The sequence below is a fragment of the Lutra lutra genome, chromosome 10 (assembly GCF_902655055.1).
Source record: "Lutra lutra chromosome 10, mLutLut1.2, whole genome shotgun sequence".
Classification (NCBI taxonomy): Eukaryota; Metazoa; Chordata; class Mammalia; order Carnivora; family Mustelidae; genus Lutra; species Lutra lutra.
The window spans coordinates 37,090,778-37,118,586 of NC_062287.1; the positions used below are offsets into that span (position 1 = coordinate 37,090,778).

At 49.5% G+C, this 27,809-nt stretch overlaps 1 protein-coding gene across 1 annotated transcript; it reads right to left on the minus strand.

Annotated features, from left to right (window-relative positions):
• Nucleotides 1-27,809, minus strand: ENDOD1 (endonuclease domain containing 1). Its single transcript, XM_047692446.1, has 2 exons — nt 27,383-27,809; nt 1-4,264 (listed from the first exon to the last, which is right to left on the minus strand). The coding sequence occupies exons 1-2, from the start codon at nt 27,680-27,682 to the stop codon at nt 3,062-3,064; spliced, it is 1,503 nt and encodes a 500-aa protein (XP_047548402.1). The 5' UTR covers nt 27,683-27,809; the 3' UTR covers nt 1-3,061.

Below are 27,809 nucleotides of genomic sequence, written 5' to 3' on the forward strand. Positions count from 1 at the left end.
TGAGTTGTCAATGATTACTTTATTGAGCATTGCAAGGTGCACAGCATTGTACATAGCCTGAAAATGTCAAGGTGACTTTTGTCACACCCTCTGTTAAGGCTTCCCTCATTTCCATGGTCTTGCGGGCTTTCTTCCTGTGCTCCAGGGAGCACGTGCTGGAACCGATTCTGCAGCACTCCCTACACTGTGTTTCAGCGGTCAACGGCACCGTGGGTCCGCTCCACTAGGTTTCTGGACTCCTCCAAGACAGGGTCCATGTATTGCTGGTCTCTGCAACCTTCATGTTCAAATCAAGGTTTTGAATCTTGGACGGGATCCATGTTTGACATATGAATGACCGATGGAATGGTGAGTGCTTCATTCTAGGTCCTTCTCCCAACTCCCTAGTCTGCATGTAGGTGGAAATGCTGATAGGGAGTGAGAAGCCAACATTCAAAAGGCACAATGGAAAAGAGGGGGGAGGGGCAAAGGCGTGGCTCATCCACAGACTAGAAATTAGCTCCGTAATAATGAAGAGTTGACTTCCCCAGGGCCCGAAAACATAACAGAGCAACAGAAAAATCTTCCAAGCTAAAGACAGGGGTCATCAATCCAAATTCTCACCTCAAAGCTCAAAGCAGCTTGGGAGGACCATCCAGCCACCTGCTGGTGTCAGTGTCCGTAAATCAGGGTCAGCTACCTCTCCCTAAGGGTTTATTTTGCCTTATTATCCGTTTCCAGATTTCACAAAAGGCCACACAAAAATAAATAAGACACTAAACAACTAGAAGTGAAAAGAAGGCATTTCTAAATGGCTCTCAAGAGGCAGTTTGGATGCCCTGTTCCTTGCCTGGTGCCAAGGGGTTCAAGCTTCCATAGATGCCCTCTCTGGGCCTATCAGTATGCAAACACATACTCTGAGGGAACAAACATTCTTCGGGGGGGCAGGAAGCATGGTGCTGTGCATGGACGGCTAATGGTTTCATCCCATAGGCTCAATCCATCCGACTGATGAGCCAGGGCCTGGGCTCTGTTGGTTGGATGATGGGAAAAACCCAGGGAGGCAGCTGAGTACTGACACACACACCACCATATCTGACATCCCAGGTGTGATGGGACATGTGTGAAAGACATTGCTCCTGATCTGCCACGAGCCAGCAGAGAAACTAAAGACAAGCCCGGTGCCTCCCTGTGCCTCAATTTCTTTATCAGTTGAAGATTTGGCCAGACCATCTATCTGGCGGCTTCAAAGATTCCCTTTCATCCAGCAGGATTCTTGACCCATCAATACCAAGGCAAACCCTCACCCTTCCATGTACCTCCATGCAGCTGAAATGAAGGGAGGCCCACTACAGAGTCTCACACTCACAAACAGAAGTGTTGCTAAAATGCTGCTTAAGATTCTTGGATAAGTCTAGTGCATACCCCCTACCATGGACCAGTCTGGTGTTCATAATCCCCAACACTATCTCACCAATTGATCTACTTTGGGGGTGATTCAATTATTTTTCTCCAAAATGGAACTCACTACACTCACATTTCTGGTCTACCTACCTACTGGAAGTATTGTTTCTCTCCATTATCCCCTCCTTGTTGCCTTCTGGATCCCAGGTGTTTACAACTAACCTTCAGATGAATGGTACTCTACACCCCAATGTCAGTATTTTACATTTGGCCCATGGCCCATTTCTACCTCATGGCAACTCTTTAAAATGTTCAGAAAAATCCAGATGATTCCATCTCAGCTGTGGAAAGCAGAGCAGTTTGGAAGACAGCTGCTTTCTCCTTTAGGGCAAGATTTAAAATGATAAGTGCTTGATCAGATTAGCTCCCAAATCAAAATTGCATTAATGGGAGAGTTGTGTTTTCTAGCCTCAAACACACTATAAAATGAATTTCCTAAGACATGGTGATTCTTAATCAAGTTTATGCTTATATAAACTTATATAAGGATATGGTTATTGTTGTTTTTTTTTTTCTAGAATAGTTGTTTTCTTCTTCTGTGGCTCTTCTGTACACATTTATACCAAAACAATCATTTAAGGATAGACGTCAGAGTATTTTACTATAATGAGTACTCGTCTGATGCATAACAAAGACTGACCTAGAATGCTGGAGAGTACAAATTTTCCTATTGGCTAACATACCAGTCTTTGAGCTCATTCTTGTCAGCCAGAGACTTAATCTACGTCAAGTTAATCCAAGCTTAGCTAAGGATTCTCAGACCTACACCACCTACTCAGAGCAGGGTTCTGACCCTTGTACTCTCCTCTTTATGCCCAAGAGGACTGTGCTACACTGTTCAAAGGGCAAACAATTTTTGCCCTTGCATTCAAACTTTGTTATGCCACATTTAACACAAAATGCTTATCATTACCTAAAAGAAAAATGCAGCAAAACTCCTCTTGGGAGGGGAAAAAAAAAAAAAACTAAACACACACGCACGCACACACACACACATACAAACAAAAACAAAAAACACAAAAACTTACAGGTCCTTCAAAGCCATGGAAAGCTCCGGGATATTAGCAAATCTTTATCCCTAAGAAAGTTATTTCAACAAGAAAGCATGTCTGCACTTCACCAAGGTCAGCTGAGTTGGAGAGAAAGAGAAGCGAATGAAAACAAATCGACCAGCAGCATTATATAAGTTGTGCCTTACACCTCATAACAGAAACAAGATTCCCATCCCACTCTCTCAGAAACTCTTTGGGTTAAAGTTGTCTCCTTCCTAATTCTTCCCTTCTCTGTAATTCTTAGTTATCACAAATGAACACCAGAGTATCTCAAGTGGTCCATCTAGCAGCAGAGTGAAGGAAGATTCCAATGGTTTGGAAGTTTGCCCATATCCCACAGATGATCTACCTACCCATAATCCCATTCTCAACATCTCTCTTTGGTCAAGTCTAAATTATACCATCTTCCTGTTCAAAACATGCAAATACCCCTACCACAGGCCAAGATATAAAGTAATTGACAGCAAACAGAAACCCATTGTAAAGACAAAATATTCCAGCTTTCTCTATTAAAAAAAAAAAAAATCAAATTCAATATAACTGGACCCTGCTAGTGTTTTTGAGTTCTATAACTCCCCTGAATTGTCAAAAGTAACCCGGTAGCCAATCCTCTTGCAGATACTAAAAATAACCTGAAACAGGCTCCCCACAGTGCCAAAAGCAGCGTCAAAGAGCAGAGAGAGGGTGCCGCCCAGGCCCATGGCGATGTCCTTGCACACAAGTGGAACCGCGCCTATGGTGTGCATGGGGAAAGTGGCCACGTCCACAAGGACTCGGACCGGAATGCCCAGAACGCGGCAAACAGCCTTCAGCAGACAACAAAGGATCCGGAGAATGGCCCTGATGATTTTGACCATGACTTTGAGTACCTTCCAGGGAATGCTGGCCAACTCTTCCCCGATGGCCAAGAAGTAGGAGATGGTGGCTGAACCCAAGCGGTAAAGGCAACTTTCTATGCCGTTACACACTTGCTTGGTAACAAACCACAGGACGTACATAATGTTCTTCAGGACGCCCACGGCAACGTAATAAAGTAGTTGAAAAAGCTTGATGACGGGGGTGGCGAGGAGGCCCATCAGCTTGCCCAGCAGGCCCCTCCCCTCCTCAGCCGGCTCTGGAGGCAGCAGCGCGGAGCCCTGGCCCTGGGGGCCGGAGAGAGGACGAGCGTCCTCTTTGGTCTGCACGGTTCGCTCTTCATCCTGGACTTGGTTAACCACTTCCAGGATTTTTTTCATTCTCTCCGTGTCCTGTTGGGCCTCGCCGCAGTTGTCCTGGAACAGCCTGGGGCTGGACGGAAGCAGTTTCTCGAGCTCGGGCACCATCACGTCCTCTATGATGTCACCGTCGCGCGCGTGCTGGACGAAGCCCATAGCCCAGCCGGCCCCGGGCGCGGCGCAGCAGGCGGCCAGCCAGACAAACGCGGGGATGGCCACTCTGTCCTTGACCTTGCGGCGGGAGGGCACGGCGCCGGCGAGGATATACAGGTCCGCCCCGCCGCCGCACTGCGGGGTCAGGGCCCGCTCCATCAGGCTGCGCAGATCCCGGTACCACCGCTCGCGGAAGGACGGGGCCATCGGAGCTGCGTTTGTGAGCGCGAACGTAGCCACTTGGAAATCATCGCTAAGGGAGACCGGGTACACCTGTCCGCTTTGGTCATCGGAGTCCAAGTAATCTGTGCTGAGGGCTTGCTGGCTTCCCAGGCTGTTCACAGAGGTGACGGCATCAGCCTCATCACTCGCCTCCTCGAGGTGGCTGGTGGGATCGTCGATCTGAAAGAAGAGAGCAAGTGTTGAGACGCATCCTGTTCCCTGGAGAGAGGGTGCCCCTGGATCGCCTGCACTTGAAGCCGGGGCTCTAGAGAAGTCCCTAGGGCACCAGCCCTCCCAGCGCCCCGGTGGGGAAGGGCTTGTTTCTCCGGTGCACACACACTCCTTCCTAGTATCCCAGGACCCTGGTGTTTGGAAGCAGCTGCAGAAGAGGCTGTTTCCTATTTTACTCCCTATGTACACTCCGCCCTTTCTCTGTGGTAAGACACTCTCTCTCACGCACACACACAGATTGGGTATTATGAAGCCCCTCTACTATATCATTTATTAAACATTAAATCCCAGGGTCTTAGAACAGTCTGCTCACTGACCTCCACTGACAGACATGCCCATTGAGATTCCTGCTTCTTGTATTAAAACCGGTTTTTTAACCTATGACAAAACTTTCTCCGGGGCGCCTGGGTGGCTCAGTGGGTTAAGCCACTGCCTTCGGCTCAGGTCATGATCTCAGGGTCCTGGGATCAAGCCCCACGTCGGGCTCTCTCCTCAGCGGGGAACCTGCTTCCCTTCCTCTCTCTCTGCCTGCCTTTCTGCCTACTTGTGATCTCTGTGAAATAAATAAATAATCTTTAAAAAAAAAAAAAAAAACTTTCTTCTGCTCCCAGGCTCACTAGTATTTGAATGTCACTCATTAAAGAACCATCTGAATAGCTAAATAAAATCAGAATAACAGCTCCCCTTCATCACTGGCCTTAACTCTACAGAACAGCCTCATAAGTCTCGGTAGGCTTCCCTTTCTGAAGGAATGTCTGTGTATGTAACTAAAATACCAAACTCACCTATGGGAAACTGGACTAAATATAGAGTATTTGATTTAGAGAGTCTAATATATTCTTTGAGACACGGTCGTGTAAAAGGCAGTGTATTTTTCCATGCTCTCTGCAGACAGTTTAATGACCTGGCTATTGCCATTACAGTAAATTACTGACAACACTGCTCCCTGAAGACAAAAATATGCCTGTGATGTAAGAAGTAATTTCAGATCACATTTCTGGGTTACACTTGCCCTTCGGCAAGCACCACTAATCTTGCTCTTTGGTTTCCCAGCGGAACCTCTGGACCGGGGGACGGGTACAAAGCTCACTCTGTGTGCTCTACCTCCCTGTGGACCTGGTCCCCCTGGGCTGCCCACGTCATTTGATACAGTTCCTGCATTTAATGGAAATTTTCTTCCCTAATCACAACATGCTAAGTAGGTTTTAGAAAAATGAACTCTTCCCCCTCCACCAGCATCCTGCTCCATAAATAATCTTATAATAAATTCCTTTTCGAATTTAGTATCAAGAAAAAAATGGTTTCTATGAGTCGGTCTCTGTACCAGATAGTAAAAGCTCTTGAAACCCATGGGGTTTCTTGCTGTTTGGGAATTAAGTGAAAGGAGACTTTCAGAGTTCCTGCCAACATGCATGTAAGAAAAAGAAACTAATTGGGCGCCTGGGTGGCTCAGTGGGTTAAGCCTCTGCCTTCAGCTCAGGTCATGATCTCAGGGTCCTGGGACTGAGTCCCGCATCGGGCTCTCTGCTCAGAGGAGAGCCAGCTTCCCCCACCCCACACCCCCGCCTGTCTCTCTGCCTACTTGTGATCTCTCTCTGCCAAATGAATAAATAAAATCTTAAAAAAAAAAAAAAAAAAAGCTAATTTAGAGAATTGCAAAGGAGGGGCACCTGGGTGGCTCAGTCGGTTAAGCGTCTGCCTTTGGTTCAGGTCATGATCCCGGCCGGAGTCCTGAGATGTAGTCCCACATCGGGCTCCCTGCTCAGTGGGGAGTCTGCTTCTCCCTCTCTCCCTCACCCACCCTGCACGTGCTTGCTCTCTCAAATAAATAAAATCATAAAAAAAAAATCACAAAGGAGGACTAGAAGGGAACTACCCATCTATTCAACAACATTTATTGAGCATATATTACATGTGACCAGGATGTCACTTCCTTCCCTAGGGAAGGAAGCAGTAGCATGGGTAACCCCCACACCCCATACCCCCGTCAATCCTTCTTAAGAACTATACGCCAGGCCTTCTTCTGAAAACTTCACATGTATTAAAACAGCAAGTGGCTATGCTAAGTCTTCACTCATTTAAACTTACCAAAAAACTAGGTACTATGGCACTGCTATCACCTTTGGATAAATGAAGACACTGAGGCACATCAAGCGTGAGCAGCCTAGTCTAGGTCACACAGTGAGGGATGGCAACACCACGCAAACATGCCAAGCCCAGCCCCACGGCTGGTGACCTTAATCACTGTTTTATGTGCCTCCAACTAGACCTTCAGAACATAAAGAAATGCACCATCTCTTTGGGGAAACAAGATATAGATACAAAGTTAAACAGGAAACCAAGATAACGGTGCCTGCAGATTACCCTAAATGCTGCAGAAGAGAGATAAAGAAAAAGAGCTAACGAATTCCAAAGGAAGGAAGGGCACCATGAATGCAGTCAAGGATGACTTCTTACTTCTTAGAGAAGACAGAAGCTGAGGCAGGATTCGAAGGATACACAAGACTCCCATAAATGGAGAGACACACCAAGGTCAGTGAGGCTTAACAAGACTTCTAGACCAAGGCATGGGGGCAGAGACCAGCGGCCTGTGAAAATAGGATTCTTTCTCTCTCTTTTTTTAAAGATTTATTATTTGGGGGGGGGGGGTGAGGAGCAGAGAGAGAGAGAGAGAAAGATTCTCCATCAGACTCCCTGCTGAACACGGGGCCTGAAACGGGGCTTGATCTCACGACCCTGAGATCACAACCCGAGCTAAAGTCAAGAGTCGGACATTCAACTGACTGAGCCAGCCAGGTGCCCCCAAAAATAGGATTCTAAGTAAGGACAAGTGAAAGGCTGAATTGGAAAGGACGGTAGCAAGCAGAGTATAAATGATCTGATACACAGAAAACTCACCATAGGAAAATTATCTCGACCAGGGAGTGCCCACTGTGCACCAGGCACCACGGAAAAGGCTCTGCACAGAGCATCTTTTTAATCCTAACAGGATCCCCATCGCCTCAGATATGGCAAATAACTGTAAAGCAAGTTTGCAAATAATTACAATTTGGAAAGCACTGCCATGGGGGCATTTACTCTTCACATAATCCAAGAGGCGAGGCACTATCTCCATTTGACACACAGGAAAGTACAAACTCAGAGAAGTGATAGGGACAAGGTCACCCAATATGTAAGTGGCAGGCTGAGGTTTATAGCCAGCTTCTCAGACTCCAAAGCCCCAGCCCCAGGCCAGCAGCAGCCCACACCCCTGGGCGAGGAAGGGAGTATGAGAGCCACACGTCGGCGGCCGTGCTGGAGGACAGGCGGGGGGGAAAAAAGGCACATGGGAAACAGACAGAGCTGCAGGAGAATCAAGTACTTTGGGTCACATCAGAAGTCATGGGAGGAGAAAGCTTTGGCTAGAGAAGGTCAATAGTGTGGCCCCCGCCACAGAGAGGAAAGGGAAGGATGGAGACAATGAGCAAAGTCTTTGATGACTGAGAATCCTTAGTGAGACTTCAAAGGGCGATTTCCACTGAGGGCTCAGGAAGGAAGGCAGACTGTGAAAGTGACCGGATACGGGCAAGCGTGGACTGCAGACATGGACGGCTTGTTGGAGAAGTCTTAGGTAAAGGCAGAAAATGAGCAGGCCCTCAGCCAAGAAGCAGGGCTCCCAGGAATCAGCAAAGATGGTCTTCCAACCCCCACACACAACCCAGGGACAGGGGCACTGGGAGTGGGGGTGCTGCGAGGTCTCCATGTGTGCAAGGAGCATTTGGGGGCTCGGAGGCATCTCAGGGGAATAGCACCACCGCACCGAACGAGTCCCTGAGGGCTTCTGGGCTAAGAAATCCATGCAAGCCTCAGGGACCCGAGTCAGCTGGTGCAGATTTGCCACAGTGGAGTTTGTCTCCGAGTGTGGTGGGAGGAGCTATTTGTGAACAGTGATAATGGTCTGCAGAACACAAACCTAAAGCTTCAGCAGTCAGCAGCAGTGAGTGCCGCTGCTTTCCCTTCTTTCCTCATTCCTCTTGCTCGCTTCTCAACTCCCCTGGGAATTCACAAGCACCTTTTCTGAAGCAGTTCAGAGGCCTGGCAGGTACAGGGGCGCCCCCTTAACTGCCTTCCTGGTATCAAGACAGCACAAGGATTTTGACGGGACAGATGACCCAACGGGGCCAGAAGACCAGAGAGTCCCAGTCAAGACCCCCAAGACCAGTCAGGGGACTGTGCCAAGGGGTGAGAGAGTGGTAGCAGAAGGAGAGGGGGTGTGTGCCCTGAGAGAGTACAGAAGCATAGAATGTTCTAGAACACAGAGCTGCACAGAGGCTTTGCAGAGGGCTGGGATGACCAGATGAGGAGGATGGGAATGTGGGAGACGCTTACAACTAGTCACATAGTTTAGTTTTAAAAAGAGCCCACACAACGGATCCAGCAGAGATATCGGGGGGTGGGGGAACTGTGCATGTGGAGATAGGGCTCCTGTGCATTTGCTTCTTACATTTTTACAGACTGCAAGTTCCACAGACATCAGGATCATCTCTCATAGTTTTGTCTGCCTAAAACATCATGAAGATTCTGGGTATGGTAGCTTCTAGGTAGGTGGTGACTGATTAGTATGCTGGTGATGACGACAGCACTGATGGCATGGGGGCGGTGAGGGGGAGGACAGCAGAGGGAATGCTTCTGGGAGCACATGAAGAAGCCTCAGCCCGGGACCCAGGGTGACCTCTGCTGAGAGCACAGGGGGAGGAGGAAAGGGTGTGTTGGGAGCTGGGACTGGGGAGTTCTCTGCCCTAAGTGGGGACATGCAGGCAGAGCCCAGGGAAGGTCTGCAAGCCTCTGGGGGTCACTGTGCCAGGGAATTCAAGAGAGAGGCAAGGAAAGATGCTGGAAGGAAAGGGAGGCTCTGTGGAGGCCGCCCAGGACTATTGGGCCAGGCCAGCTCTGCATAGGCCAGGACTGTCATTTTTGTACTTGTCCTACCCACAGACATGACCCACAGTCCAGGGACAGATGCAGAGAAGGAGCTGGGTGTGGCCCAGGAGGGGGGATACAAGGGATGGTCAAGTTGAGCAAGCTGACCGCCAGAGTGGGGAGAAGGTAGCTAGGCCCTGAAACCATGTTTCCCCATCTGTCTATGCCCCTGAATGGAAGAGTCCGAGCCCGTGGCCAGTGATCTCTGGGTCCCAGCACCCAGCACAGGGGCCCTCCGCAGCAGGAGCGATTGGTAGCTGCTAAAAGAATGATCTCACCCTACAACAGTCTGCCGGTGCCCCTCCTGTCCTCAGGTTTGCAGAGGAGAAAGAGAGGCCCCGGAGAGAACAGCCTGTCCTCCAGTTCTGCTCCGGGATCTGCTATGTGGAAAAGGTGGTCATCTAGAAGGATTCTAAATGGTTATAAAATTTTGCAGTGATTCGGGAAGGGTGGAGTTTCTCCTCCTGGGGGAGAATTTTAGGCTGGGGCTAGAGAGGCACTTGCAGGGCTGATCCAGACACGATCCTATCGTCAGGAAAGACCCAAGAGGCTCCTACCTAACTCTGTGGGGACAAAGAGGCGATTTAGTTTGGAGAGTTTTTTTATTTTCAAGAAGAGCTAAGTAATCGATGCGCTGAACAGGTGCTGTTCCAGTTCTGGTTCTGCCCTGATCTATGACACACACAAACAGACACACACACACACACACACACAAACACACACACACTGAAAAGATGCTATCATCTCACGACCACCTCCAAGGAGGGCGAGGGCCCCTCCTTACAAGGAACAGGAGTGCTGCTGACAGTCGGAACATCAGATAATCTTATCAGACCCGGAGCTGGCTGGTGCAAAACAGGCCCTCTCCACAGACACGCACAGGAGAAGCAACATCAACCAGATCTGAGGCCTCGGGGGAATCCGGAGAGAATGCCCTCACCCCAGAAAATACCAAGATGGAGGGAAAGCTGCCTTTCAGAAAAGGAGCTGGAGGCCGGTGGGACCAGGAGGGCAGAAGAAGGATATTTGAGGAGGAATAACCCCTAAGACCTTGCAGCTCTTGGGGAAAGGCATAAACAGAGTTCCGACCCACCCGTTTAAGGAAAAAAAAAAAAAAAAATCCTCCCTGTTTGGCATCCAAAATATTCTTTATCCTCTTGGGAATAGAAACAGCTTTAGAAGACTTAGTAAGATTTTTTTTTTTTTTTAAATTTTAATTCTTTTTTTTTTTTTTTTTGGAAAGAGAAATGCAGGGCTTTCCATTTCCTGACCAGCCCTTCAGCACCGAGACAGGCTTCCCGGTCCTCTTGGCCTTTCTCCCGGTGAATCACCCTTCCTTTGGGCCCCCAGGGCCACTCACACACCTTCCTGCCTCAGGGAGCAGCGGGCATTTCCAGCTCCGGCCACCGCGTGCCCTGGAGGTGCTCAGGGTATGTCCCCGAACCCCATGGGTGCAAAGGCAACCAGTGAAGGGTTCTCTCCTCCTAAGTCATAGGATGACAGAGCAGAAGACAGACTACAGTTCTGTTCCAGCTCCATCGCAGACTTTTCTTTTTTCTTGGAAGTTTAAAAAAAAAAACAAAAAACAATGGAAGGGAGGGAGTAAAAAACGCACCAAACCTAAACAGCAGTACGGGTGGGAAGGGGACCCCTGAGGGGAGGCTGGCCTCTGGCCTCAGGGACAGACAAACTCCCCACAGGCTCCTTCTCACACAAAGCGCCAAGTTTCAAACCCCCTCCGGGAGCCTCCGAAAGTGAGCCGACTCCTTTAAGACCTTTCCAGAAGTGCAGTCCCTCCTCAGGTTACATCATCCCTGCTCTTCTTGGGTTTCCTGCCTTGCTACTTACTGAAGCCCGTTTTCCACTCTCTGCTCTGTTGTCTTTTCCAGAACAATTATTCTTAGCATGTGACTGTGTGGTACAGAATTCCGAAAAGTCCATTAAGCTGAGACATTTCCATTTCTAATTTTTTCCACCTTCTGGGGTTCAGACCAGATTAGAGGTTCTTGGGTCTGGCTGCATGTCAGAATCACCTGGAAGCTTTATATAAAATATGTCTGAGGCCTCACCCCAGCCCAATTAAATAGGAATTCTGGGGTCAGGAGAGGGCTGGGAATCAGGATGTTTTTAAAGTTCTCCGGGTGATTCTAAGCGGAGAACCTGTGGGGCTAGATCTGTATCAGCGTTTCATTTATCCCATCAGTCTCTGCTGGAATTAACTCCTGCCCAGATGGCCAGTAGGAGAAATCAGGGACGTCTCTTTAAACTAGTAGGTTTCAAAATTCAGTTTGTATCACAAGCTCCTTGGTCCTTGTTCTTGTGCTTCACCCCAGGGACATATTGCGTGGTGTGGAGTGGGGCTCCGAGTGCACTTTTACTATCATCCCAGGTGATGCCGATGAACCAGGGTGGGGGGAGGGTTCCCCATGAATCCCACACCTAAAAACAAATGTTTGAATCACCTTAGGGTAGTACCCCATCTGGGTTTACTGATTCACGTGATGCTTGTGATTCCTGAGAGCATTATCCTCACGCTGCAAGAGCGCCGATGACAATACCAAGGGAGAGAACCAAGTACCATAGGGCCATTTAAGCCGGCCGCCTATCGGACCCGTCAGTAGTCTGGTCACAAACGTGTGTAAGCATGGATTTCCTGCCTTATCCATACATGGAACGAGAAGCCCATTTTTGCTATTTATACTCTTTTGAGCATATCTCACTACTCTAAGGTCTTTGACAGCAACCTCGATTTCCTGGTTAAATGACAAACAGGCGTATTTGTCAGCACACCCCCCTCCCCAAAACTCCTCCAATCTCTTCCCTCAAGTCTTCCCTTACTTCAACCAAAATAGGCTAATCCGTCCCCAACCACGTGAGTTACATGGAGGTCGTGTGACTGCTTCCCTGGTTCTGTCTGCACTGCCCCCTCCTCCCTACCCCCCTCACCTGTGACCTCAGGGGCTAGGGGGTGCCTCCACCATTCCTCTCTACTTGCATTCCACCTGGCTACTCGGGCCCAGCCCCAGCCTCACAGCTTCCCGTGCTGGGTGGTCCCTTTTGGCTTCCCACATCCATTTTCCAGTTTTCTCCACCGGCTCTGTGCCCCAGGAAGCTGACTTTTAGGGAGCACATCGTCTGAGCTCTCATGCCCTCTGGCTTCTGACTGAAGCAGCCAGGGGAGGATGGGAGAGAGAAAAACCGGGGTATTTATTCCTTCGTTCCCCCCGCCCCCCCACCTGGCTGCTGTGGTTCTGGCTCTGGCTGAGTTTCTCAGCGGTCATGGCGCCAACCAGGCTCCCACCTGATCCCACAGGCTTGGAAGGGTGACAGCTTCCTGTAAATGGCTAGGCCCTAGCAGCTTTGCCATACCTTGTTGCCTCCCTTAATTCTCTGGAAATAATTTCTTCATTCCATTCTTTTGGTTAAGCTACGTGGAGAGTTTCATCCGTTTCCTTCCAGGACCCTGGTGGAAACAACCTTCAGTGAACGCTTTCCCAAGATCGCAACTCTCCCAGTCCTGGGAGACTGATTCCACCTTGGGGCCTTTGTGGCATGAGTTACACACAGAGTTGGTACACAGAGCCGGTTCTGTTGAGTGGGGAAGGTCCCTTGGGTAGTCGAATATGGCTACCCAGACTGGGGTCTCCCAGACAACCCGGCTATCTCAGGCTTCATCAATCAGTCTGCTATAGCTAACTTCTATTTCTAAACTAACTATTTCAGATACTCTCTCTGAAAGAAAGCACTTCTTACCATATGACCCCTTCCTACCCACCTCCTTGCCAGTCACATCCGGCCAGCAGCCCATCAGAGGGCACTCTCTCGGATTTTCAATCCAAGAAATTCAGAGACTGACAACAATCAGAGTGTGAAGCAGTTTATGGCTGAGAGCCAGGTTGACTCACTTTTAACGGAAAGCCGTTAAAAGACCGGGAGAGGAGGATAGAGACCCTGAAGACTGTAAGACCATTTGACTTCTAGAAGTTTCCCAGCTCTGGTTCCTTGGAGGCCTGTGCGTATCTCTGTTCCCATGTCTGTGAATCTACCAGGGATCTATTACCACAGCCCTGCCCTTCACCTGAATAAGCTTATGTAAATCTGTGATTCATATGCCAACCAGCCTGAAGCATCAGGAGAACCCAGCAAGTCCCCTGTGGGAGTTGGGGCAGGAACCTTATAGGCATGGAACCCTCCAGACACCTGGATTAAATTTCAGGAGCAAATGAAGAAATAGGCCTGTCTTGGTTCCAGAAGTCTGGGAACAGACCGGAGGGGCACCCCATGGAGCAGAGAGAAGGAACTTCTACCGAGCTCCCCAACAAAGACCATATCAACGGGCAAAGGAACATGGAGGACAGTGTATGAGCTACTGAACTCTGGGAAGAAGCTGAGACCAGTCACAAGGAAGGTAGCAATGGAGCAGGAGTATGGATTTTTGTTTTTGCTTTTGACCAGCTCAACAGTCTTATTAGAGAAATCTAGGGTTACACAGGACTTTAGAGTTGGTGTTGGGACTTTTTTTTTTTTTTTTTTGCTAAAGATGCATATGACACTGACAAGCACTGGTTCTGCAACTGCTTAACTGCTTGGCCTGACCTGTCTTCTTGCATTGGGCCACCTTGAGAGTCTGACCTCTTGCTTTCCTGGCACAGGCCAGGAAACCCAGTATTGAGAAATAATACTAAGGCAAACAGGAGCATGGCGACCCTCAGCCTGGCCTGGTCTGGGAAGCAAAGGTTACTTGTTCATTCCGCATGCTTAATGAATGCATACTGAGTGCTTGGACACAATGGGGAGTGCCTTTTGCATACATTGTCACACCATCTTCCCAACCCCCACCGGTGGAATGGGGACAATTTGTTAGGCCCATGCCACAGGGAAGGAACTGAGCTCCACGAAATTCAGTAACATTTCCAAGGTCACAGAGCTGGTAAATGACAGAGTTAGGACTCAACCCAATTTTGTCTCTCTACAAGTCCCACCCTCTTAAACACTCTGTATGCTTGCTCAGTCCTTGCCCCTTTGGGGCTAACAGTCTAGAAGGAGAGAATTCAGTCATGGCCACGATCTGTCTTCCTGACTTAAGTAACAAGACACCAGCAGGAACAGACTGTGTCTTGTTCCAGGGCGGTGTCTGAGACTCCTACTTCTTGGCTTGGTGCTGAGAACTCACTAAATGGTTTCCATGTGGATGAGAATGGCAACACCCATCACAATGTCAATCAGCAACTGGGGGGTGTGGCTCCCAGGTGGCTCAGTTGTTAAGCATTTGCCTTCGGCTCAGGTCATGATCTCAGGGTCCTGGGATTGAGCCTCACATCGGGCTCTCTACTCAGTGGGAAGCCTCTTTCTCCCTCTCCCACTTCCCCTGCTTGTGTTCTCTCTCTCACTGTCTCTCTCTCTCAAATAAAATAAATCTTAAACAAGCAAACAAACAAAAAGATGCAGTCTAAGCCTACCTCTTAAACCCCAAGTAACTGATGATACTCTCTGGTCTCTGGCCGATTGTGACCACATTTATTACGTACGTGAATGAGAGGAAGTACTCGGGCGCAGGCTGTGGCAAGAATGGAGCAGAATGCAACCCAATACTGACAGCAGCAAAAGCAACGGTACCATGCCTGGTCCATGAACCACAGCCTGCGATATAACCACTGTCAACCCAATTATGGGGTCACCCTTGTTGGAAAACTGGGAAAGGCTCAGAGCCTGTCTCCACACAAGATGACAGCTACAAGAAATAGCCTTTCTCTGAAGCCAACTGACAGATTTACCCTCCATTTGGAAGATCATTAGAGAAGGGGACCTGACAGCCCTACTGCCGTTCGCACAGCATAGTAACTCTCACCGTCGGGAAATGGTTTATTTGCTTCCAAACTAAACCCTCCTCGAACTATTAAATCTTAACCCTTCTGTCTTCAGCACAAAAGACACAGCATGTGCTTCTCAATGTTGTATAATAAATATGATTTGAAGCTAGTAAATCTGCCCTCAGGCAAAACCATTTCCATTTGTTCAACCTTTTCTCCTGGGCTTCATGAATGTCGCTCTTGGTTTTTTTTTTTTTTTTAGATTTTTTTTTTCTTTTTCGGGTTTACATATTTTTTTGACAGAGAGGAAGAGAGCAAGAGCAGGGGGAAGGGCAGACAGAGGCAGAGGGAGAGGGAGAAGCAGGCTCCCCGCTGAGCAAGGAGCCTGATGTGAGGCTCGAGCCCAGGACCTCAAGATCACGACCTAAGTCGGAGGCAGACACTTTACCAACTGAGCCATCCAGGAGCCCCAAATGTCACTCTTCTTCAAGTTCTTCTATATGTGAGACTATAGGACAGCAGGGCTTAGGAAAAGACCCAGATTAGAAATGAGGAGACTAGTCAGCTCCGCCACTAACTGGGTTCCTGATGTTGGGCAGGCCAGTGAGTCCCCCATAAGAGGACGAGCATCATCCCTGCTCAGGAGCACAGGAAGGGGCAAGAAGTAAGATTATTTTGGGCTACCCTTGAGTTATCTAGACTGTGACTGGAAAAAATATGATAAAGTAGACTTTGTATTTGAAGGGCCCAGGCCTTCTGTATCTTTTCTTTTCTCTCTTTTTAAGATTTTATTTATTTATTTGAGAGAGAGAGAGCAAGAGCAGGATGAGGAGCACAGGGAGAGGCAGGCTCCCCGCTGAGCAGGGAGGCCCACGTGGGGCTCTATCCTAGGACTCCAGGATCAAGACCTGAGCCAAAGGCAGACGCTTAACTAACTGAGCCACCCAGACCCCCAGGCCTTCTATTTCTAAATTAAATAAATTATTTCTATTCATGTGCAAATTCACTCATGAAGAGCCCCTTCACTTTCTCACTCCATTGGTAGGGTGGTCCTTTGAGGGTCTTGTTAGCTGTGGCTCCGGGGTCCAAGAGGGTGCTGAATCTTGTTGACTAGAATGAAAGGCCTGAGAGCCTATATGCATCTCTACGTGAATAGAAATTTCTGGAATGTTAGTATACGCACGCGCACACACACTCAACTGTAAAGGTTAGCTGTCTGTGAGAAATGAGATCCTTTTCTTTATATACTTCTAAAATGCTCAAAAAATATTTTTACCATAAGCATATATTACTTCTATAATCCTAAAAACCCTTACTATAAATGATGGCCATCATCATACATTAATAGGATTAGTTGAAAATTGTCTGCGGGTCCAGATCTAGGGCTGCTGGGATGCAAGAGGACTAGGATTGCCCACGTTTCAAATTGCACTGTTGCTGTTCAATCCATATTTGCTAAGTGGTCCACACTGAGCAACATTTCTTCATCACTTACAAAGCACTGGCATGAAGCTCGACCAAGGGCTGGCAAGCTACAGCCTGTGGAGCCAAATCCAGCCAACCACCAGTGTTCATAAATAAAGTTCCCTCAGGACACAGCAATGTTCATTCATTTACGTATTATTATCCAGAGCTGTTTTTGTGTGAAAACAGCCCAGTTGAATAGCTGCATCAGAGACTTTAGGGCCCACGGAGCCTAATATACTTCCTATTTGGCCATTTACAGAAAACGTGTGCTGGTCCCTGGGTTAAAGACAGAGGCTCAGACAGTGAGCAACCAGAACCCTGTACTCTCCTTCATAGCACTTCGTGTCTCACTGGGTGGCAGTCCCACAAAGATGTGTAACTGTGACATACTAACAAAGAAAGGTGAGCTCTGGTGCTTAGAGAATATTCTGGGCAGTTGCCCCATTTGAGAATTTCAAGGAAGACAAAATGCAAAACCAAACAGCAGGTACATAAGTCCTTTGAAGGAAATAGGAAAACAGCATCACCACCACCCCCACCGAAATGATCCAAAATGGCTAGAGGTGAAGGCCTTGCAATGTGTGTGGCACCAGATAAGGCTGGGTGGGAAGTGGGAGACGTGTGTGCAGGACTCTAGGGCACCCTGGGGACCACGATAAGGGCTTATCTTTACATGAGGAGAAAGGGGAGCCCCGAGGCTTTCCAGGGAGGCTGTTGGAGGCACGACGGGCTTGATGATCTGAGAGGATTTCTCTGGCTTCCAAGGGGAGTAAGTTTAGAGATGCGGGAGGAGCGATTAACCAGTGTGGAAGCTGTTTTGCAGAGGCCTAGAGGAAGATGAGGGGAGCTTGGCCCTCCAGGTGCAGATGGAAGGGATGACGGGGGCAGGTGTGTCCAGTGAAGGTACAAGAGCAACGGCTCCAAATGATGCCCTTGGCCATGAAGGAGGAATCTGCCATCCTGAGCACCATGGTTCCACACTGGAGATACTCAAGAATGAGAAAAGACCAATGGTGGTTCATAACTTCGCCTTTCCCTTCCCCAGGGTTCCGTGTACCCTGACATTTTGGCAGATGACCAGTCTTTTGGAAACATCGACAGTGGCTATTTCCTTATGTGGCCCCAGTCAGTCATGCATCCTGGTCAATTCACTCAAAACACTGATGTGATATGGGTCCACTTCTTCCCTCGGTTATAAATATTTAAATAATGATACAGGGACCTCCTGAAACCAATGCTACCATCTCCCAGACACAGCAGGAACTCGAAGGCTGGGTGGATATCGGGTTACCTAGGACATGAGGGCAAAGGTAAGAACTTGCATGGGGACGGAGGACATCAGTTTACGAAAAGTCCTAAAGGAAAAAGGGAATTTCTATACTTTCAAGGACGTGGGAGATGCTGAGTTGGAGCGAAGGCCCTCTCCCGGTCCCAAAGCAGGGTGTGTGACATTACCCGGGTATGAAGTGTCAGAATGTGCTGGGTTCAGCTGTCTCTCCTACTCTGGGCAACCAGGCAGGGGGCACCGGAGGGACTCTCAAGCTCTCAAGGGCTGGTGGATGGATGAGCGGGTATTCTCTCTCTGTTCCAGAGGTGGGGCTCTGGAGGGTGTGGTTTTCTTGCCCCCCCCCCGCCCCCGCACACCCGGGGCAGTTGGCACTTGGTCAGGAGCCAGATTCTCCTGAGGCTCGTACAGGGCACCCAGCCCACTTTCAGCTGCAACAGCTCCACACCCCACAAAAGCAAGAGCCCTCCCTCATCCTGGCCACACTCACTGAGACTCAGTGATCCTTGCTGCCTGACAAGGGTTTTTAGAAGATTCCCCCCTTCCCCAACCCTTTGGAGAATGTCTGTTTGCATAATGGCCAAAGGATGGGCTCAGGGTGGATCGGAGCAGAGCACAATTGCAAAAGGGGGGCAACAACCCCCTCCGCCCAGGGCAGCACCTCCAGCTCCTGTAACCACCATGGCTTCAGCACGAGGGTGCCCCTGAGGCCGTGAGCATCCTCAGGCGTGGGCATGCGCTCTGGGCTGGGAACGTGCTTCTGCTCTATAAAATCCTGGTAAGTGAGCATGCGAACTTTGCAAAGAGCAGCTTCACTCAGCAGAGGGAAATAGGAGATCCCCGCACGTGAACAGGTTTGCTAAGACAGGCAGCTCCACGATCTCCCATGTCAGAGAGCCCCAGTCCCACCCTTCCTGGCTGTGTGAGTGTGGACGACTAAGCCACCCTCTCTGTGCCTCAGTAGCCTCCTCTGCCCAAGGAGGATCACAACAGCACCAATTTCCTGCGGCTGCCATAAGGATTATGTGAGATCACATGTGAAAACAGGCCTGGAAGAGTACCCAGGGTGGTAAGGAAACCCCCATCGAGCTCTCGGCCCGACCTGAAGCTCCGCCGAGGACGCGGAGAAGCATCTCGTACTTAGCACGGCAACAAGTCAGCTCCTCTCTGGGATCCTGGTCTCCGTCGCAGCAACCCCATTCTTTCAGTTGTTCTGGCCAAAGTCCTTGGAGTTGTCTGCGACTCCTCCCTTTCTCTCCCTCTTGGCTCTTCCTTCAAAATAGACCTAGAACTGGACCCCCACCCGCAGTGGTCCAAGCCACCACTGTCTCTTGCCAGATTATTGAAAGCTCCCATCTGGCCTCTCCACTTCCGCCTTTGAACCCACACAGCCTGTTCTGAATGCAGCTGTCAAGATGATCCCATTAAAATTTAAGTCAGAGCACGTCAAAAACCCCTGCTCAAAGTCGGCACAGTGGCATCCCATCTCACATGAGTAAAAGCCAAGTTCCTTACAAACAGCCCAGGAGCCGTACATGGTCTGCCATCTCCCACCCCACCTCTCGGACCTCATCTCCTGCTACTCTCCTCATGAATCTTTCTCTTGCCCTATTGGCCTCTTCGTCAAACATGAGGAACACTCCTGCCTCAGGGCCTTGGCATTTACTGTTCTCTCTGCCTGGAACATCCAACCCCCAGGTCCCTGCATGACTGGCTTTTTCCCTTCCTTCAGGTTTGTACCCAAAATCACCTCCACAATGACACCGTCCCTGAAAACTCTTTGAAAACATCACCTTTTCCCTGTAGCTCATATCCTCCTGCCTTGCTTTATTTTTCTTCTAAGTACTTTCACTATTTAATTTGTTATGTCTTTTATTTATTACCTGTGTCCTCTATCAGGTAGTAAGCTCCACGAGAGAAGGTATTTTTGTCTGTTTGATTCACTGCACTGTTCCCAGGGCCAAGAACAGTGCCTGACACATAGCAGATGCTCTAATAAATATTTGTTGATTTAGGGAATTAACTAATTCCCTAAGTTAGTTCCTAATTCCCTAAGAAGGCCAGGGCCGAGGGCCTTGTTAAAGCATTAGGCATTCCTACCAACCGAAACTCAAAACCAATCATGCCTAAAATTAAGGTCCGAGTCGACTGAAACATGTAATTTAACCTTTATTGTCAAACGCTATTTCAGCCACCTGTTTACTCTGCAAAATGAAATGTACCCATATTTTTTATCTTGATTCAAAGTATAAGATGTTCTCAACCTGACCTCTTCGGAGGGAGTCATACGCTGTCTGGCACTGGGTCAACAGAAGCTGACCGGAATACTAACGGTGCTTCTATTTTTGGTTCATACCATGAGTCGGTTTCTCTTTTATTCCTCCTTCCTTTCCGTGGCTAAGGAGATACATCAGCAGGCAACAAATCACGGCTGCCACAGATGCCGCGTTCCACGGGGCCGATCAGTTACGCGGCCACTCCCGAGACGTGATCTACGACTTGAAGGGGGATGAAGGGGGACCACATTCTCAATCCAATGGCAATTTTAGGAGTAAGACCAGATCACAGGAAGCACAAGCTCCTGGCAAGTGGGAGGATTTATTTTATCATATTCTCACTTGTACTTCAGAAGTTTCACTGACCGTTTAAAAGGAAGAGAAATCTGAAACCCAAAGAATAAAGTCTTTATTCAGGGAAAGTTCCATTGTATCACCATGAGCTTGTAACTGAGCTGAGGACAATCTGAAGCCGATTCCAAAGCAAAGCCACAAATCATCCAAAGAACTAGATGAATTCAGTAAAATGAAAATAAATGAACAACCCTAGTCAGTCAGTTTGGAATCTGGAGAAAAAACACGAAAGCTGTCACTGGAAGACCTCACGCTCGAGTAGGAAGGACACGAAGAACTTGGGAATCAGGCAGCCGTGACCTCCCATCCAGACTCTGCACCCAGCAGCTGTGGGACCGTGGGTTAAGTGGCTTCACCAGGCCGAAGCTCAGTGTCCTAAATTCTCAAACATGGGTCCCAGCACCTAGTTATAGGAATGAGTTAATTTGCGAAGACGCCTGTTCACAGCAAGGGAGTCGGTAAGTGCCAGCTCCTTTCCCGGACTGTCCGAATTTCAGTCTGAACTGAAAGAACAGTGCCCAGAGATGTCACCACTGAACTGTTTGGGGCCAAAAGGGCCTGGAGATGTTCTGCCAATGTAGGGCAAGGCCCTTATCCTGCTTCTGAGAACGAGCACAAATCCAACAGAAACACTGAATTCCAAGAGATAGAAAAAGGCAGAAGAGGAGAAAAATGCAAGGAAGAAGAGTCGAGGTGACTCGTGCTTTTGCTATGTGCACCCAAGGAAGGAAGCAATTGTGAGTGACTGACTCTGGAATCATCCTTTTGAGTCAGCCACTTCCCAGGCTTGCCCAGAGTCAGCACTGCAGACTGCAATGCCATTGTTCACTGTCTGTTTTGTGACAACACACCTCTTGGTGACTCAGGACAGGGAGGGTGGAGGTGTTTCTGGCACCCATTTTATTTTTGTTCTTTCAATCACCTCAATCCATTCATTCATCCATCTAGCCATTCAATCTCTCACCAAAGCTCTTTCTGAGCACTTGTACGATGTGAAATACAAGCCTGTGTTTGAGACAGTAGAGATGGAGGGTTTACGTTTTAAGAGAGTTGTAGAATTTTAAGAGTCACCTGCCTAATCCAACGTTTCATTTGTGTGTGTATACGTGTAGGTCTGACACGTTTTATAGCACGTGACTCTTGATCTCGGGGTCGTGGGTTCAAGCCCTACACTGGGCGTGGAGCTTACTTAAAAATATAAAAACAAATATATTTTATATATTAAAATTATTATATTTTTATTATTATTTATATCATTATTTTATATATTATTTATATTATTTTATTATTATATTTTTATATAATAAAATAAAAAGGGGAGCTGACTCAGTCAGCAGAGCATGCGACTCTTGATCTCAGGATTGTGAGTTCAAGGTCGGTATTGGGTGTACAACTTACCTAAGTTTGTTTGTTTGTTTTTTTTTACCGTAATAACAACGGGGCGCCCATGTGGCTCAGTCGGTTAAGCATCAGACTCTTGATTTCAGCTCAGGTCGAGTCAGGCTCTGCACTGGGTGCGGAGCCTGCCTGGGATTCTCTCTCCCTCTGTCCCCCAGCCCCCTGCACTCTCTCTCTAAGTAAATAAGACCTTAATAAAACAGACACCTTTCTATTTCCTAAGACCTCACCATATTCCAGGTACTGTGCTATAGGTTCATGTGTGTTACTCTGGTCACGTGTCACAAACACTCTATGAAGTTAAACACTGTTGCTGCTTCTAATGAGCAGATCAGAAAAACAGGACTCGAAGAATTTAAGGTCACATAGCCTATATGCAGCAGAGCAGGAAATCTGGATTCAAGTCTGGATTCAAACTAGAAAGTCTGTATCAGAATTGTCCTATTTGCTGCACAGGGATTCAAGTATATGATGTCTTCTATGTATCTGTTCTCTGACACAATGAAAAAGGGACTGATGTTAGAATAAAGGCCTGTGTGACAGTTTCAGGGTGTGTGTAGTTGAGAAGCCACTGATAGAAATTAAAGATCCAGAATTTAATCAAGGTTCTAAATTGTGATCACTATTCCCAGGCATTTACTGAGATCTGAAATATGGCCTCACTGGGCCTTTTAGAACAATGCTCTTATAGCATCTACCCTTCACTCCAGAGCCACTTACACCTAAGTCTCGTAAGTACGAGGCCAGATTTCTGCTCCTGCTTGTCCTGCTCACTATTGAAATGAGCAATAGAGTGGAAATTAAGACCCCACATACAAGACGAGAATTAATAACCTATGGCCATTAATGTGGTGGCTTGACTATGAGGTCAAAGTGATATATGCAAAGAGCATTGGACTGAGAGCACATAATCATGAGTTCAAATCCAAGCTGTGTGACCCTGGGAACACTGCTTAACCCCTCTGAGTCCATTTCCTCATCTCTACAATGAAGACAATGACATCTACCTCAGAGTATTTTTGTGAGATTAAATAAGTGTAAGCCAAATACAAAGCCAGATGCGTCCAGTGTTCATCTTGATAAAACGGTAGTCATATATGATGGCCTCCAGCATGAATGGACAGGGCACATTGGTAAGGCATCACTGATATCTTCTCCAAAAATGCTTCCCTTAAATGGAAAGGAACTGAGACATGAAAAGGTCTGGGGCTCCCCGTACAAAAGAGCAGTTCTCAAGTCTCTCAAGTCTTGACTAGAAACTTTTTAAAGCATCTCCACCATGCTAATGGGGGGAATATTTTCTCACCTTTTTTGCCTTTTCCTGCATTCTCTATTTATTTATTTACTTATTATTTATTTCTTAAGATTTTATTTATTTGTTTGACATACAGAGCATGAGCGGGGGTAGGTGCGAAGGGAGAAGGAGAAGCAGACTCCTCGCTGAGCAGGGAGCCCAACGTGGGGTTCAATCCCAGGACCCTGGGATCATGACCTGAACCAAAGGCGGATGCTTAACTGACTGAGCCACCAGGCACCCCCCATTCATTCCACATAAAACTACAACAGCCCACTGTTTTCTCTGCTTACTTTGGAGTTCTCCTTCTGCCCCTCAGAAGATCCCATTTAAATTCTTCCCGTGTGGGTGGACATGGGATCCTGTATCTGACACCAAAAGCTGTTGTACCAAGAAGAGATCTAAACCCTTTGGGGTCGTTCCAAAAGCCAGAGCTGGGACTAATGGGGTGGACTTAGAAGAAGGTTCCAGCTCTGTACACGGAACATGTTTGTATTAGCAGCTGCTGGCCAGCTATGGGGCAAGCCTGCGCAGCAGCGTGAGTCCCACCACAAAAGCTCAAGCCGAGCGTCTCACCCGCTGCTGCCTGAATGAGCCCAACAGCACGTTATTTGATTCAACCCTTGCTGAGGGACTGTGTGTGTCCCAGGCACTAGGAACATAAGCAGGATGAGTGAGATACAGCACTCTCCTCTCAAGGCCTCACACGGAGGAGACCCACGCATAAGCAGGTCATTACAAAACAATGTGCAAAGAGATGCCTCGGTGGCTCAGTCAGTTAAGCGGCTTCCTTAGGCTCAGGTCATGATCTCAGGGTCCTGGGATCAAGCCCCGCATTGGGCTCTCTGCTCAGCAGGAAGCCTGCTTCCTCCTCTCTCTCTGCCTGCCTCTCTGCCTACTTATGATCTCTGTCTGTCAAATAAATAAAATCTTAAAAAAAAAAAAAAAACAATGTGGGGAATACAAAATAGAGAAATTATCAGAGTCCTGACCAGTGGAGCTAAGTCAAGTGGGCAACTCCTTCTAGAAGAGAGGATACCTTGGCCGTCTTAAAAGATGGTGGAGGGGAAGAAGTGAGGGCAAGAGAGGACAGTACAGAAAGGGGATTCGGGGCCAAAGGAATGAGCATGAGGACAGAAGTAGAAGTGACAAGCAGTACGGTTTCTGAGGGGCATGCCAGGCAGCTGGATAATGCTAGAACAGAAAATTCGAGGGTGGGGAGGAGTGAGAACCAAGGCTGGAGCTGGAGCCAGGAGCCAGGACGTGGAGAGCCTTGTAAACTGCATCCTGAAGAATGAACTTCGGGCAGCCAACACCTTAGAGTTTTAAGCTCAAGAGTGATGAAGTTTCTCCCATCTTCAATTTTGGGTTTTTTTCCCCAAGGGAAACAGGACAGCTGTGAAGCTGCTGAACTGGGCTGTGGGAGCCCCCCAGAGGCCAGCAGAACCCTGCCTGACTCATCACTCAAGGCAAGCACGGAGCTCCTCCAGCCTCCCACCTCTTCCTCCCCGTCTGCTGGGCCTCTCGGCAAAGCTGATTTCAGAGAAAGGGGATGTGGGCACAAGGCAGCTCAGCATTACAAAGTGCTCTGAAGCAGCCAGAAGTCCACAGTGAGCCTTGAGCATCCTTCTGCAGTGGGGACCTTGGCTGGAAGGCAGGTCCCGGGATCCAGGCCAGGGGGTGGGGCGGGGTGGCGGGGTGGAGTGGGGCGGGGAAAGGTCAGGTTTGCTGCAGTTTGCTCCAGAGCCCGCCTGCATCTCATCTTGCAGCTTTTTCTCCCTCCCTTCTTCCTTCCCTCCCTCCTGATACCCTCTGGCTCCTGACTGAGGCTGGGGGGTGAGGGGGGAGCGGATCAGGGAGGGAAGGAGGGGTCAGGAGCCCATCCTGCAGGGAAAAGCATCAGCCACTACCACCATTCTGACCTCCCCAGCCAGGAACTCAATGGCCTCCTGTCCTCTTCCAGTTCACTGTTCATCTCCACTCTCAAGCTGCCATTTGGACCCATGTCTCCCCTCCTTCCCCATCCTCTTTTACCTCCCCAGTGCCAGTCCTCATTTCCTGCCCCCCAGGGCCCTCTGCCTCTGTGACTTGGTTCTGCCCCCCAACTTGCTCCAACTCTTTCTGGAATTGCACCAAAGGCTCTGCCTCACTAAGCCTTGATGATTCCTTCATACCTGCCCTCTCCCTTCCATTATTCCCCTCCATTGGGAACACCTGAGCAGACCGTCACCTACCTACTTCTACTAGTTTAGTAACTCCAACCACTCCCCACACACTAATCCCTGAATGTGCATTTCTCCCTTTAGCTGTTCCCTCCAAAGCACCAGGAGGCTTGGACTGTCCTCTTGCTCTTTGTCTCCTGAATTCCGCCTCCTCCTCTAACCACAGCACAAGTGTCATCCTGACCCTAAGGCTTTCCCCTCTCACCTCCAAGAAAGATGAAATCTAATAGGACTTTGTTTACCTTTATTAAAGTATGGGCTTTGCTTAGGTCCTAATAACACTAGTACTTGTGTGCCAGGCATCTCTCAGAGAACTTTATATAGTCACTCATTTAAATCCTCAAGGCCACCCTGTTCTTAGCTCCGGGATAACCTGCCCAGTTTTACAGCTAGTCAATACAGAAACACTCTTAAACCCACATGGCTTGGCTCTGACCAATTGTTTTGCCACTCTCCACCCAGCAGAGTTTTTCACCTGCACACCAGGAAGCCTTAGAGCCCAAGAGCCACCCCCTGTTGTCCTGGTACCCTAGGTTCCTGGCACCCAGCCGGTGATTACTAAATGTGCTCCGAATTCAACTGAAATTGAGCGCACATTCCCATGTCTTCCTCACATGTATGTTCTGTCTCCTCGAGCCATCCAGGAGATCCTCAAGGAGAAAAGCTTAGGTCATCCGTTTCTTGAGAGGCCCACAGTCGTGAGGCATAATGAATTGGGGGATAGGGAAAGAGCTTGAAGCTGGGGGCAAACTATGGCAGATTAATATATATCTTACGTGTGTACAATTTACAATGGCATTTTCACACATGCCTGATCTCCTAGGTCCTGACAGCAAGGTGAGGGTTATGGACTAGATGCGGGCAGGAAGGGAAGAAGACTGACGTGCAAGATGGGATGAGTCCTGGCCAAGCTCTCAGAGCTAGAACTATCTGGACATTACAGGGATTACCGCTCAGGGCTCTGAATGCAGCCCCTGAAAGCCGCAGTCTGTTCCCCCAAGTGGTTTTGGCCAGCTGTGACCGTCAGGGATGGGTGGGCTCAGTGAGGAGCTCTGCCCCCTGCCAGGGTGGCCTGGGTGGCTGGGGCCAGCATAGGAAATAGTGGAAGGTGGGTGAGGGACAGAGAACCTACCAGAAGTGAGCCTGGCTGGGTGTGCAGAGGGGACTAGCTAAGCAGAAACAGGATGTGTTAAGGCAGATTCAGCAGGGCCTCTGGGAACCTTCTGCAGTGTCGGGTCACCCTCCCCAGAACACTCATGACACGGTTTCCAAGTGGTCTGATAATATAGATATGAAGAGTCAGGCAAAACTAGTTTGCCCTTCCCACTAATTGAAGATAGTCAGTCTCCCTACTGCTTGTAACTATGCCATGGCATTTCTAAAACGATGTACCTTTATTGTTCTAACTCAGCAGAACCACAGGTCGGAGTTACTCCACATCCTGTGCACAAGGGGTTTTCAGGCTCAGGTGGCCTCAGAGGAAGAGCAGCTTTTCCATAGTAGAAAGGGAGGTAAACTTCTAAGCCCAAACACCTGTCCCATCTTACCAGCTGGGTGGACTTCCACAGGTCTCTTCACTCCCTGGGCCTTGATCTCCTCTTCTGCAAAATGGGCATGAAAGCGCCCACCCACCCGCCTACCCCGGCCCAAAAAACTGTGGCAAGGCCCTGCCAGAAGAGGCTTTCCGCTGATTTGAACGGTCCATCTCACGCCCCTCACCGGTCGGGAAATGAAGGAGACACTGCAGACGTCTACCTCCCACTGGGGACCGCGGGGGCCCCTGCGGCTGAAGCGGAGGCTCGCGAATCGCCAAGCCCTGGCTGCGGCTCAGACGGGGTGCGGCGGGGAGGCTCGGAGACCCGGGGTTCCTGACCCGGCCCCGAAGACGCGGGGGCTTCCTTTCCCCGCCCGCGCCCTCGCGGCGGCAGGCCAGCGCGCCCCCACCTCCCCTACTCCCCCGGGGCCACAGCCCCGCGCCCGAGCTCCGGCACCGCTCGCTCACCTGCGGCTCCACCAGCCAGCGGGGCTCGGCGCCGGCAGCCGCGGGGCGCGCGGCGCGGAACGCCGAGTACACGGGGATGCGGTCCCGGCGGCTGTACAGGGTGGCGAAGCGCTCGGCGCCCTCGAAGCGCTGACAGATCTTCACGTGGGCCTCGGCCGCCAGCCCCGCAGGCGGGGTCCCGGCGTAGAAGAACCGGTCGCATTCGCCGAAGCCGGCTTCCTCCTCGCCCACGAGCCGGCCTTCCAGCAGCCCGGCCAGGGCGAGGAGGCTGCCCAGCGCGAGCCAGCGCGCGGGCCGCATGGCGGCCTCTGCGGGCGCGGCGGGGGCCGAACGGCGGCCGGCCGGGTGCGGGGGCGCGCGGGCTGTGCGGGCCGGGCGCGAGGGGAAGTCGGGACCCGGGCGCGGGCGCGGCGCGGCGCGGCGGGGC

Excerpts from the sequence above, each read along its gene's own strand:
- ENDOD1 (XM_047692446.1), bottom strand. The coding sequence starts at position 27,682 with ATGCGGCCCGCGCGCTGGCTCGCGCTGGGCAGCCTCCTCGCCCTGGCC. Across the intron at positions 4,265-27,382 it reads GCTGGCTGGTGGAGCCGCAG|ATCGACGATCCCACCAGCCA; the intron begins GTGAGCGAGCGG and ends CTCTTCTTTCAG.